This window comes from Acipenser ruthenus, chromosome 24 (genome assembly GCF_902713425.1).
Source record: "Acipenser ruthenus chromosome 24, fAciRut3.2 maternal haplotype, whole genome shotgun sequence".
Classification (NCBI taxonomy): Eukaryota; Metazoa; Chordata; class Actinopteri; order Acipenseriformes; family Acipenseridae; genus Acipenser; species Acipenser ruthenus.
Genome location: NC_081212.1, coordinates 1,309,143 through 1,323,569, shown reverse-complemented (window position 1 = coordinate 1,323,569; position 14,427 = coordinate 1,309,143). Strand labels below are relative to the sequence as shown.

General features: G+C 43.2%; 1 protein-coding gene across 13 annotated transcripts in view; it reads left to right on the top strand.

Moving 5' to 3' along the window:
• The first annotated feature begins 3,631 nt into the window (after nt 1-3,631).
• The window catches only part of LOC117429835 (neurofibromin), a 69,462-nt gene continuing 58,666 nt past the window's right edge, over nt 3,632-14,427 (top strand). For 7 of the 13 annotated variants that reach the window (XM_034049707.3, XM_058997883.1, XM_058997882.1 and 4 more), the window contains exons 1-7: nt 3,633-3,809; nt 8,582-8,725; nt 9,585-9,668; nt 11,077-11,267; nt 12,707-12,813; nt 13,565-13,632; nt 13,962-14,037. In XM_034049707.3, coding sequence (XP_033905598.2) covers nt 3,750-3,809; nt 8,582-8,725; nt 9,585-9,668; nt 11,077-11,267; nt 12,707-12,813; nt 13,565-13,632; nt 13,962-14,037 — 730 coding nt within the window. In that variant the 5' untranslated portion in view covers nt 3,633-3,749. Of the gene's footprint in view, nt 3,810-8,581; nt 8,726-9,584; nt 9,669-11,076; nt 11,268-12,706; nt 12,814-13,564; nt 13,633-13,961; nt 14,038-14,427 lie in introns of all 13 variants that reach the window. The other 6 variants (XM_058997881.1, XM_058997880.1, XM_034049699.3 and 3 more) reach the window with 3 other exon arrangements.

The window sequence follows — 14,427 nt, the reverse complement described above, 5'->3', positions numbered from 1 at the left end:
ACTGCAGTGAGCAGGCAGTTAGGGGAACACACCACGCTCCACCTTACATCTTGCAAGCAGGTGGGCGTGGCACAGAGAGTTATTTTCCTCCAGATGAACCCACGGACACGAAAGGTCAATGCCCCCCGGACAAGAACAGCGAAGCACTACCTTGACATTATTCAGATGCTACAGCATCTACATTACAAAATACAGTATACACGTGTGTGTGTGTGTGTGTGTGTGTGTGTGTGTGTGTGTGTGTGTCGCACTTTGCTATACTGTTGCATACGTTTACTAGTGTGTGTTTGCAGTTGATCGTGTAACCTAAATACCACGGAACCACTGGCTAAATGCAATTGCTGTCACTAACCCTTTTCATACATGGAGACCTCATATGGGGACGGAAATAAAACACGTATGTTCTTTATATGGATGCTAGTGGTAGACCACATCAAGCAATGGGAAAACTATGGAACGCATTTGCAATGAGAATTATGTGTCCAAAACTATTTTGTCAGCTGTTTTTCAATAATTCATGCGTAAAGGGGTTACGCGTCCTGTGGGTTTTGTCCAATCGGTTGTTGTGGTTTGTGGCGACATCTGGTGGCCTCACATCTAACTGCTGCCTTTCACAGTGTACATCAAAGAAGATAAGGACTGAGAAGAACGAGAGCTAGGTTGAGGCAACCGAATCTTACAATTCTGGATAGAGTGGTTCCCTTGTGAAAGTTTATCACGGTAAAATCACAGCAACGTGTATAAGAGCATGCTGAAAGCACTGTAAAGCACAGGCAGGGACTGTAAAAACCAGTGAGGTACAGTAAAGTGCGTTAATAAACATGGCAAACCAAGGTAAACTATGCACAGTATAATGTTCCTTTAAATAAAGCTGTACCAATTCAAGTTCATTAAATTGAACTGGATTAAGCCCATGTATATCTACATTTTTAATTGTGTTTAACACACATATACATTTCTCATGGTTAAGTACATATACGGTTATGGTTTGGTCTTGTTTTATTGTCTTTCTTGCCTTTAATCGTTTTTTTTCTGTGTGTGTTGGCCGTTTATTGCATTATTTATTAATTTAAAAAAACATACTTCAATAAATTAAATAACGTTATTATAGAAAATAAAACGAAGTATAAACAAAATATGCACCATCCCTTTCGTGTTCTGCCAAAATGATATTTAAGAAATATAGATATAATAACGACAAATAAATACAAAAAGAATCATTCTTTGCTTTTTCATGACGGCATAAGCATTTTCACAGCTCCGTTAATAGATGTTCCACTTATATATTTTTTTTCAATGGCGGTTCTGCCGCGTGCTTCACCGCCTGTTCTCTCCCACATTAAATTCCATGGATTTCCTCCATTCACGTTTTTCTTCAGGCTCCCCAAAGGGAAAGGCTGGAATCAGTGCTTTGCCATGAACGGTCTTGTGATGACAGCACAAATACACAAGCCCACCTTCTCAATGAGGAGCACCTTTCACCGTTCACCGCTAGGGGCACCCTTGCACCAGCAAAGCGAGGCAGCTGCAGCTGTCCGTTGCAATGAGGTTTAGTGTATGGGAATTGTAAAAGCCTGTGCTGGTAGAAATTGCACAGGGAGTGGGTGAACCAAGTCAGAGTGGTGCCTGTATTGGATGTAATGATCAATAACTAGCACAATTGCAAACCAGATGTATATATGAATGGTTAAGTTATGGGTCTGTGCATTAAGCACGGATGCACTTCCCCTGTTCATTATAATTGATAAGTCGGTTAATATACGGTATGTGCGTGTTTCAGTAATCAATACACCGGCTTTTCACCCGTCACGGTGTGCGGAACTATCAAAATTGTGATTCTGTGCACCTAACAGTCAATTTGACTCCTGTTTCCAAGAGTCATTTGGTGTGCTTTCATCCCCTTAACTGTTTTCTCTCTCAAGCCCCTAATTTTTCGGTCGTTAATTTTCAGTTTGGTTAGTCTAATTACCATAAGACGAAGGGACTTATGGCGGGACGAGGGTGTGGTTTCAACCGAGGGCCAGCTGTGACAACGGCGAGTTACGTTCTATAAAACATGCCCCCTAAAACGTAATCAAACCAACGCTCTGGTCCACCTAGGGGCTTTCAATGACACCTTTCCTCTGACGGAAACTAGCCTCTGCCCTTTCACTTTGGTCCAGTCCGGGTTACATTACTGCCACACGTGTGCAACAGGTATAGAGCCCCACCTGATACACGAAACTTCCTTTCGGTGGTGTCAGAGCAGTGGACTCATACCTGCTGCACAGGAAATGCATTTCATTCTCAGTGTTGGTGCCAGATAAAGGGGCTTCGCTAGAGACAGTAAAAAAAGAGATCCAGGAAGTATTGGTTGTATGTCTGGTTTCTGGACTACAGTGTTTCATCCAGAGGTCCCTATAGAATTGTTCTGATGTGTTTATTGAATAATGTGATGGGAGGGTGCGTAATAAGAAATGCATGGGGACCTACAGTGAGTCTTTATGCATAGACACGACGTGCAGAACGGACAATTGTTTCATAAGCCGTCAAATAAATACACGCAGATTCGCACTGCCCGTGCTGCAGATTCTCAGAGGCAGTCTGTTGGTGTGTATTGGTGTGTAGGCTCCTCTCGTCGCACTCGGTATCCTGTTTTCATCTTTAACGGCATTGTGTTATCCGTAGCCTATATTATTTAGGCTGCAGGAAATTAGAATCTACTTTACAGTATTTTTTTTTTCAGCCACTTCTCAGTGGCTCGGTTTCATTCATAAATGACATCACCGCCCCCCCCCCCCCCCCCCCCCCAAAAAAACCCTTCCCAGTTTGTTTGTCTGTTCTTATCCCAGCTAAGGGGGAGGGGCCGCGATAGGACAGCGAAAAGACTCATCTTGTCTCGTACACAACATTAGGAAAAATAAAAAATACCCAGCCCCCACCACACGCTCTCTCGCACACACAGAGTACATACAACGCCATTGAAAAAGCCTGCCTCTGCAATGACATCGACAGTACCATCAATAATAATAATAATAATAATAATAATAATAATAATAATAATAATAATAATAATAATAATGCATGTAATGATGTAATGCAAAAAACAAAGCATATATATATATATTCTTTGATTTTTGCATTACATGCATTATTATTATTATTATATATATATATTATTATTATATATATGCTCCACATAGAAAAATGCTGCCTCGATTTGTAATGACATCATTGCAATATCTAAACAGCCAAAAAGAACGTACTAGCTGCCGCTTGTGCAGTTCTAAACCCTATCCGTGAACCCCACCCATTGAAAATGTCATAGCTCTGTAAAAAGAATGACATCACTGCTAGTCTGTGAAGGACTTCTTTCGCCCGCGCTGGTTTCATTAATGGAACAAGCCTCGCTTCTCTGTCTCGAACCCCCGAGCCGCGCAGGCGCACTGGCGGCCCCTCGGCGCTCGCTCTCTGCTGCTCTGCCGCTCGCTCTCATTCGAGCTTCACTGGAAAGGAGGAATCAAACTTCCGGTTGGTATCATGGCGGCATTGTGGGGTCTGAAAAAAAAAAAATACTAATCATAATAATAACCATCATAATAAGAACCAGCCCTCCCCTACCCCCACCCCCGTCTAGTTTCCAACAGCGGTTTCCGATAAGGATTAAAGAGTGAAGAATAAACTGTAGGGAAAAAAATAAATAATAATAAAAAAGAACCTCTTCTGTTTGGGAGTCGCAGTAAACCCACCCCGGCTCTCTTCGGCCGGCCATGGCGGCGCATAAACCCGTGGAATGGGTTCAGGCCGTGATCAGCCGATTCGACGAGCAGGTAAGCAAAGCGGACTCGGATGAGGGGAGCGTTAGGGGACCGGGGGGGCAGGGCTGGAGTGGCCGGGAGTCGGGGTGCAGGAGGGGGTTAGGAAAGGGGCTGTGGGGACGATGAAAACATCAGCTTCGTATTGCATATTATTATTATTATTATTATTATTATTATTATTATTATATAGAACATGCATTGATAGAGCGATCGAAAAAGACTGAGAGAAAGGGAGATCGTACGCAGCACCACACTAGGAATTCAATATCATAAAAACAGACAGAGCAAGGGAGAAAAAACGCTTGTGTTATGCATCCGATTTGAGAAAAATAAAAAATAATACCAATACAATGTCATTGTGTGCATCTGTTTTTCTTCCAGTATGTAATATAATATAAACACACACACACACACATTGCAAAACAGATTGGCATTTGCTGTCTTGTTCGAGGGATAACAAAAACAAACACAAACAACAGTGGATGGCTCGCCTCAGGCTTTATCAAATATAATAACCATCTGATCCGCATGGGTTGTTATTTTCTTGCTGCGAACAGTCCCCGTTGTGCCAACGCGCCTGTGATAAACACTGCCGCTACATATTAGCACTAGGTTGGGTTATTTTACGAGGTGGGATTTGGGGTTTTAATAATGTAATCGCATCCATTTTCTAATGTACTAAGTACCCGACTCTCTCTCTCTCTCTCTCTCTCTCTCTCTCGACCCCCCACCCTTCTGTAGAATGCAGTGTAATAAATGGTGCGAGTGTTTGGTTAATGATCGGACGCCGGTTTTAATGTAACGTATTGTTTAATTCTGTTTGAAGGGTTCCTCTGTTTTGTGGTGTACGGATATAGTACAGCAGTCAGTCAGGCGACCATTTGGATGCTGCAAGCCGTTGCATTATATTATGATTGCATTGGAGGAGAAATAAAACGACACGACGCCGGTATACATACATCGCGTTGAAACCGGGATTCCGTTTAGCAAATGGATCAGAGAAAAGAAAACGAGGGGGTTTCAGTACAGGGGAAGAGGAAAGAGCTTTACTAACGTCATGCATGTCACACAGACTGCACACAACCAATGCAACATATAGGCGAGGCGATGCCTTTCTTTCTTTATGTGTGTATGTATATGTTTTTGTACCAGTAACGTTACAGTGGTATATATGAACGAGCAATGTAGTTTACAATCTAATGCACACGTGCATACAACACTGCACGGATCTTTGCTTTGACATACAGTAGTTCCCGATATATCTGTAAGTAGTTTTCTGCGTTGATGTTTGCATACAAACACGTTGATGTGTGCATTGGTGTTGTTGCCTGCTTCATGCGTAGAGGACCTTTACAGTAACACCGCGGTGCAGCGCACTTACCCGTTGAAATCGGTCAGTACCAGTTTTATTTAATTATTGTGAATCGCGTCTCCTGAATTGGGAACTGACCTTCCACGTACGTCCTGTGTAGTCATTCCGAGGGAGTCTGTTTGATTTCTTCTCCTATCTTTTTTGCACTAGTATGCGCTGCTTACAGAGGCGTGCCACAGTATGCACATACAGTTTGAAGTCTTTATATTGCCTTAAATAGTTTAACTTGATCAGGGATGGAAATAGCAGCTCCACCAATTCTATGCTTTACTGCAAGCTTGGTTAGCCACAGTGTGTAGGTAGCTCAGATGTGTCTTAGCCAGCTCCTAGTAAAACCAGGCATGGATCAGACTGCTATGCAACAGGAATCTTATTTCCAACCCTCTTGAGGAATACAAAGTGTATGCTTCTCATTTGTTGTTTGGTGAATAGGAAGTGTCATATTGATGTAATTGAATTAAATATAGTAAAATAAATAAGATTTCATACTATTGTGCTGTTTGTTTGTTTTTACAAATCAAGAATCAGATTTGGCTCAATGTTCCAGACCCTGCTGTAAAGCGCAGGTCAGAGTTGGGCATTGCAGCGTGGGGGGTTCTTGCCACTAGAAGATTGTATTTTTAGACTGTGACTTGACTTGCACAGGAAGGAACAAAGTAGCCTAGGTATTTTATTTACAAGACTACTGTGTGTTTTCACAGACATCCATTAGCCCTAACCTTTTTATTTACCTGAAGATGAAACTAAGATTAATGCTATACAGGGTCTGTGAAACCAGACACCCATGCAAGATCCTATAAACCCCTCCGAATAACATCAGCAGTTTGGCTGATTCCGCGGCCCTCTAGTTTTAGATAAGACAAACAAACTGGCATGTCAATTAGTGATGCATGTCGTATCTTTAGTCTTGCACCGAACGCTCACCACGCAGTATTGACTGTTACTGCACGTGCACTGGAAGACACAGCAGATTGTGGGTGTGCACTGCCTGGTAGGAGCGATAGCTTGTACTGGGTATGACTTGGGGAAGGCTGCACTGTGCTGAGGAGTTCAGAGAAAACAGAAGAATGACCTGTGACAGCTCTGTCATGGGGGAGAATCCACCTGCCTTCCATCCAGTGCTGTTGAGTTCCTCCAGCATGTTGGGCCACGCTTACACAACCCCCTGCTCTTTCATTCTTCTGGACAGAGAGCCCCTTTTTCTTTTGGAAGTGCTACGTGTTGTTACTGAGACTGTGGGTCGGGGGAATGGTCACGTTAAACATTTTCTCTGTGTACTGTGTCACGCTCCTGCAGCTGCAGTGCTTGCAGCCCAGGGAGGTTATGGATAATGTCTTCAAGATCTGTTGCAGCTCAGAAAAGCAAAAAAAAGCGAGAAGCATTTTGAAAACCAAATGCAGCACTGCAATACAACACAACACACCTCCATTGACCTTCTGTTCTTTTGGGGGGGGGGGTTCTGTGGTCTATCAGTGTGTTCATATTCAGCATTAAATGAATGTGATTGAAATGATCTCCCGCTTACCGCACTGGCAAACTTGCTGAAACGGGGTTTTAAAAAAATAAATAAAAAAATCTTCTATTTAAATGATGAAATTGACTGATTCGCATCAACAGTATTTTTTTTATTGACCTAGGATTGTGAATCGTTGCTTTGCTGCATTACTCTAACCCCGTTTCCTTCCAAGTCGTGCTGTCGTATTGAAGTCCAGGGCACGGCTGTAGTTCTGGCTCCCGAGAGGACGTGCCGCTGCTTTCTTGAGTTACTTTCGCGGAGCAGTGTGCAGTTTCACGCTGTGCAGAGCAGTGATTGTACACAGGATTAGCGGGAGGGTGCAGCTCATTATACTTTGATGAAAATGTAATAGAGATTCAATTCTGCTTATTATTGAGCCTGCTTGGGTGGCTGCAGAGGTCACAAAAGAGGATTGGCCGTGCTGGCAAGCCAAGCTCTGCACACTGCTGGAATGGGTTACACTAGGGATTAATTGTTTATTTCTCTAAAACTTTTGTTAAACACACTTTACTGTAGCTCTAGACTGACTGTCAGCCAGCTTGTAAAGGTGACGTTTAAAAGTTTGCCATTACTGTTAGACATATTGCAACCCATGCAGACAGGTTCTCCTGGTTCAGGGATGGAAATAAGACTCCCATTGCATAGCAGTTTGATCCATTCCTGTTCTTACTATGAGTTTAATAAGACACACCTGAGCTTGTTACCTGTACAGTATGGCTAATCAAGCTCAAAGTGAGACTGCTATGCAATAGGAGGCTTATTTCCATACCTTGTGCATGCATTGGTATATATTGTATTAAAACTTCCATACCCTTCTGCATTACAATACTGCTAGAAAAGTAATGTGCAGTTGCCTTGTAACATTTTATTTTTTCGTAATAAAAACAAACATTTTAAGTAATTTGGTGATGTGCAAATATAGGACCACTGGATCTGTCAGAGTGCACATCAGGGAAAAGATTGGTCCGTGACCTTTCTGGAATTCATGAGCGTGACTCGAGACAATGCGCCCACTGTTGATCTGCTGGGCATTAAAATGGACATCAGCAGGCTTCCCAGTGTGCACTAGGGTCCCCTCGGCTCGCACGCCTCACTGTGGACCGGTCTTGAGACTTCAATTTCCATTTCATATTAATATTGAAGAGCTGTGGAAGTGGAACCCCCAGCTTCCTCTCTTACCGCCTCAGTGTTTGCGGCCATCGCAGCAGTGAGACGGGTTTTAGAACCGCACTAAACATGCCTTATACAGGAGACTCTCGCTAATCCGGACTGACCCGAAATCAAGCACGCGATCGTAATGAAATCACAAGAAACTCGAGTCCAGCAGACCAACGTTTTGGCTTGTGTAAAAGTTTAGAAGTCTGATTTATGGATGGTTTCCCAACATGAAGTGCATTGTGGAAACTGAATGAAAGCGTCTAAGGGCATAAAACAAAGTTTGTTAAAAGGTTGGGTCCTAAACATATAAGTAGAGACGAGCCCAGGCCCTTTTTCTTGAGGTACAGATTGCTATCAGTACAGGCTTGTAGCGAGTCTGCAGTTACCTGCATGGCTTTAGTTTTAAATGAAATGCTTCTCTTTGTTTGCTTCCTGATACCATTCTGCCCGCCTGTGTCATAGTCTTGTTTATCACACTTTTTCCAGGTGTTCAGTTGTTTGCCCAGGGAAGGGAAGGACAGACCATATGAGAGCAATAAATCATATCTTCAAGTTAAAACAAAAGAAAAACCTGGCGGTTTCTTCCACTTCCTTAGGCAAAAACTATTTGTAGAATGGTATGGGGCGTTATACCTGTAGAGCTTCACAGACCTCGATTAGCACTGATCTTGGACCAAACGGTTTGTGAAACTAGCTGTACATTTCACACCCTAACAGTTGTGTTTTTTTGTTTCCTAGCTTCCAATCAAAGCAGGACAGCAGACTACCCACACCAGAGTCAGCACAGAACACAACAAGGAATGCCTCATCAACATCTCCAAGTATAAGTTTTCCCTCGTCATAAGCGGCCTCACTAACATCTTGAAAAATGTGAACAACATGGTAAGTACATGCTTAAGAGCGCCCTGCACGCAACACGTTGCTGCTGTTCTCTGTGTTCCTCGATGTAAGGATCCCTGTACTCAGCTCTCAGCTGGCCCTGCCTGTTCAGTCCCAGGATTGTTCGCTGCATTCCAGTACAGGAGTTCTCTGCCCTTTGTCAGAGCTTTGTCATACCGAAAGCACATTCTGAAAGCTGTCATTTGTTTGAGACTGGTCATGAGAATAGATGTATGAGTCTACATTGGCGGTGGTGGGGGGGACCGGTCCTCCCACGTGGTTTTAGTCAGCGCTGCTCTGTGCTGAATCAGAAGCAGGCTTGATCAGGAGCAGACAGACAGGAGGTGGAGGTGCAGTTACTGAGGCTGCAGGGTTACACCCGCTTCTTGAAGACGCTGCTGTTTTGAGAAAATGAGAATGGAAATAAGGATAGCGATGATAATGATTCCCTATCTGGGTTCAGAGTTTTGTTGTAACCAGGTTTTGTTTTTGGTTGGAATTGCAGTCTGATTTACACAGAGTCATTTCTGTAGAGTACCTGTCTGGGGTGCAGTGAATGCTGTGTGCAGTGGAGATTTTTTTAAAAGTCTGAAGGTCCTGGTGGAGACAGAAACCAGCACTGCCCTTTTAGATAGTTCCCGTTTTAAGTCCCCCCCCCCCATTGGGGTTCCTGCATGACGATGCCTGTTATTCCTGTTCCAGTGTAAGACACTGAAACTGTTCATTAGTCATCCCTGGGTTACGTTACCTGGTGCGGATAGAGTTCACGACAGGGGAATGTGTCGCACACACGAAGGCTCAGACTGCACTTGCTGTAGTGATAGAAGAGTACGTATTCCAATGTTGTGTTGTTTTGTTTCAGCGGATATTTGGGGAAGCAGCAGAGAAGAACTTGTACCTGTCCCAGCTCATTATACTGGACACACTGGAGAAATGTCTGGCAGGGGTGAGTGCTTGCTGACTTTCTTTATGAGGACCCTCATAAACTCTACTGCAGTAACAGATCATGTAGATGCAGTACTTTTATCAGAGAGACTAGTACAGGAATGGAACTAAGACTCCTGTTGCATAGCAGTTTTAATGCACTCATGGTTTCGCTATGAGTTTAATAAGACACCTGAGCTTGTTACCTGTATGCTGTGGGTAATAAAGCTCATAGTAAAACCTGGAATGGATGAAACTGCTATGCAACAGGAGCCTTATCTGCGTTGAAAAGGAAAGACTGTATCACTGGCTAAGCGCATTAATATAAAACCACACAAGTTTTTTTTTTTTATTAAATGAAATGCGATTGGTTACGAGGAGTAGGTCTTGTGGATATGAGTGCAGTTGCATGGCATTGAAACTGTGATCTCATCAGTTACAGTGCACTTGCCCTCTGCTGGTGGTATCTTGCTGCCTGTATCCCAGTTAACAAGCACAGTAAATCACTTCTGTTTTATAGTGCAAAGAGTAAAGCGATGCTACCAGTTACAGAGGATTACTTTTGCAGGCATTTCCTTGCCTCCAGTTTGCCTTTTCAGAGCCTCCAATGGGATTCCTCTAAACTTCCTCAACAGATTTTCCATTAATGCAGACTTTCAGATAGTTTACAGCTGCTGCTGCACTTCAGCAGTAAGGCGCTCACATGCCGCACGCAGTAATACTGACCTTGAAGCCCTTGTGCAGCATTGCTGAACTGCACACGGTTTACATTCTGTCGTCATGTAGTTGTCTATAATTTTTTGCGGAAGAGTCACCATTGTCTCAGTGAAAGTGACAGCCTTTGTCTCCACAATCACAAACTGCAGGAGTGACTCGCAGCTCAGAGGGGTAGCTTGGATCGCTCTCATTTGTGGTGCACATTGGTTAAGCTTGTAAACCATTGACCCTAGGTAGTTTTTTTTTTTTTTTTCAGTTGTTGGTTAATGATGCATAGCGCGCTTGATTACAAAAGTACTGTTAAAATACATGCATCTAAGAAAAGGTTAAAAGCAATAGTGTTTCAATATCTAGTGCCATGAACAGCATGCAAGAGAGTGCTTGAAGCCTCTGTGGTCAAGTCTGGGCCAAGCCAGCGCTGTAACCACATCCTGTCAGTCTCGCTTTTATAAACTTGCCTTGTTAGCCCAACAGTGTGTGTTCCTGTCCCTCATGACTGCCTCCTTGTTAACTGAAAACAAACAAGATGTTCTGTTATGCTGTTTATTTCCTATGGTCTGTTGTTTATAAATCGTCATACAAGACTTTCCGAAAGACAAAACGTTTTAAAATGTTTCTTTCGGTATTACGGCATACAGTAATGCTAAGCATGATGATTTTGTTGTGTGTTATTTTATTCTCGGAGTAACTTTTCCTTTGCTCGTGGATTCCAGCAACCCAAGGACTGCATGAGGCTGGACGAGACCATGCTGGTGAAGCAGCTGCTGCCAGAGATCTGCCACTTCATCCACACGTACCGGGAAGGGAACCAGCACGCCGCGGAGCTCCGGAACTCAGCCTCTGGGGTCCTCTTCTCTCTCAGCTGTAATAACTTCAATGCTGTCTTCAGCAGGATCTCCACCCGGTGAGAAAGCACTCCCCTCTCTGTGTGCCTTTTCATTTCATGAGCGTTCACCCTAACCCTAACTGCAGCATGTATCTGAGTGTGTGTGTGTGTGTGTGTGTGTGTGTGTGTGGGAAGGGAATCCATGGGAAGAGGTTTGCATTGTGACATCACAAGGTTCGCTTTTCTCTTGACAACTTTTACTGTATCTGAAAAAAATATAATTATAATAACTGCTCCAGTCCGCTTCGATCCCATTCTACCTGAAGTATATTGTTTAGTAACTTGCATGCTTATTAATCTGTAAGCTTATTCAAGCCTCTTTAAGAATGAGGGGTGGCAGGGTTGTAAAACGAGTCACAGGATCAGAATCTGATTGCTCCTATCTGTCCTGCACCCAAGTGACTTGTTGCAAGGTTTGCAAAAATGTAATCAAAATGTCTAGACAGGAAGAGGTAGTGGGCTTTGGACTGTTTGCAAAACCTGTGGATTAAGTTTGTCTTTCTTCTATAGTAGGAAAGTGCAGTGCCAGGGCAGGGAAGGGGTTAATGATTCTCACTGTGTCACTTTAACTCCTAAGGGGGAGTCAGAATGCCGGCAGCTTGCATTGCTGGCTGTTTGACCCCCCCCCCCCCGTTTCCTTTTGGAGCGCACTGCCGCTCCTCCGATGCAGCCAGGAGATTGTTGGCGTATCGGAGCCGGCAGTGGGGACTCGCTCACTCCCCTCACACAGGACCGGCTGGCTCCCTGTTGTAGCTGAATCAAGGGCTGCTTTGTGTGTCAGGCTCCCAATACTGTTCATGTTGAGCACGCATCAAGTTTGTACATTTGGAAAAGGGAAGAGGCCATGTTTTAGATGTGTGTGTGTGTGTGTGTGTGTGTGTGTGGGGGGGGGGGTACATCTGATATAGTCATTAGCCGTTCAGGTTTATGAATTATGAGCAGAAATGTCTGCTCATGGGAAATGTGTTTTTTTTTTGTTTTAAATATAGAGCTATGGCAAAAAGTTTAGCATCACCTAGAATTTTAGAATTCAGCATGTTTTTTTGACTTTATGAAGCAAAATTAGTTAATTCTATAGGGTGATGCGAAACCATATATATATATATATATATATATATATATATATATAGTGAACACTGTATGGTTTTATGGGTCTTAGGAACTTTTTTTGTACACATACGCGTCTGGATGCAAAAAACTAAAGTGGTAACTTGTAATTAAATTAGGGTGGGAACTAATGAAATATAACTGAGGACATACAGAATTTAACCATGTTCCCTGTGGTCGTCTGTCCTCTGCAAGGTACACTTCTGACTGATTTCTGGATACTCTGCAGGCAGATTTAACTGCTGTGCAATGGGAGTCTGGCTTCCACGCCTGTATCCTGTTCTCTTGGGTGCTGCAGTTCGTTTCTTTGACTGCAGACCAGAGTCACTTCTTTCCTCTTTGTTTTTTAGGTTGCAGGAGCTTACGGTGTGCCTGGAAGACAATGTGGACATCCACGATATTGAGCTCATGCAGTACATCAACGTGGACTGTGCCAAACTCAAAAGGCTTCTGCAAGGTACCCCCACCCTCCCTCCCCCCTCTGATCTGCGTTCGTATGAATGTACGATTTGCATGTTAACGGTGTCAATGAAGGATGCCTGTCTCTGGCAGGACAGGATGTTTCACTGCTCTGCTCTTGATAGTTTTTTTTGGCTGAACTCCGTTTGCACCTGGATACCAGGATCCTCATTTTCGCAACATTGGGCTGTGTAACTTTAACAAATTATCATTAATACAATTTTTTTTTCAACAGCAAACAACTTGCAAAAAACAGCAATCTGCTCTATAGTGTTAATTGTACAAAGTTGTTAAATCCAGTTCTTGGCACGTGACTAAAGCATATTGGGGTCTGTTCAGATGATCTAGTGGATTTAAATACAACAGTTATTTTATTAATAAAAATATAAACCTTATATGTTTTTACAGACAGATGTAAACTAAAAGACTAGTCTGAGCAGTGGGATGTTTGGGGTAAATCATTGCTCTTGAAAGTCTTGCTGTTTTTTAGCTGGAGGGGGAGATCTTTCAGATGGTACTCTGTACTGGAGCAGTACATTTTGTAATTTTGATTCCAGACATAATGAAAGGACAGCCGCACCCCATCCTTGCAGTTTGTCGCTTGCTGGGTGTTTTACAGTAAGGCTTAAAAGACCTATGTGACCTCCCGAATCTCTCAAACCAGACAGACGAGGGGAAGGAAATGCACTCCTTCGAAACAGCCTGACGTGTGTGTCATCTTTCTTTCTTTCTTTCTTTCTTTTCTCCAGAGACCGTGTTTAAATTTAAAGCCCTGAAGAAGCCGGCCCAGCTGGGTGTAATCAACAGCCTCGAAAAGGTTTGTGCGTCGTCTCCTCGTTCCTCACGAGAGTGGCGCTCTGCTCAGCCCTCTGTTAGTTTCTTATACAGTTTTGAGGTCTTTTAGAAATGCCAAAAGAAATTCAGTAACAAGCGTTTCAACAAGCTTTTTTTTTTTTTTTTGATTAAAATCAGAGAGAGGTTTATGGTAAGAGACTAGTACAGATTATGTTCTAATGTTATTGTGGGTCAGGTTTGGTGAGGTCTGTTTGGTATCCAGTTTTGTCCAGATAATGGCATTGACTATGGAAGGGGGTACGTTTTATTTGTTTCTGTTACTCTATTCAATTCTTCATCAATTCATTTCAGGCGTTTTGGAACTGGGTGGAAAACTATCCGGATGAGTTTACGATGCTGTATCAGCGACCTCAGACTGACATGGCAGGTAAAAGAATGAAGTGCAGACTTCAGATCACAGCCTCCTAGCCCAACCTAGAACACTGCTTAATAAAACAGGAGGGTAGTGGTGCCGCCTGCCCGGACGCCACCCTTGCACTGTCAGCTGTGTGTTGAGATCTGCTTATCCACTTGTGATGTAGATTGGTTTGGGGGTTCCTTGGCACAGGTGGGAATCTAGGCGATGCATGGAAGGAAATGAGACTTCCATTGAAGTTTTTACTGTGAGCTGATTTATTGTTATATTCATGCTCCAATACCAAGGCAAAGTACTTTCAAAGTGGTCAGAAAATTGCACAATAGATGTTAGTACCCAGCAACATCAATAAATAAGTAAAGCTTAAATAGTAATTGACTATGTGTAAATGTTGCAGTCCGG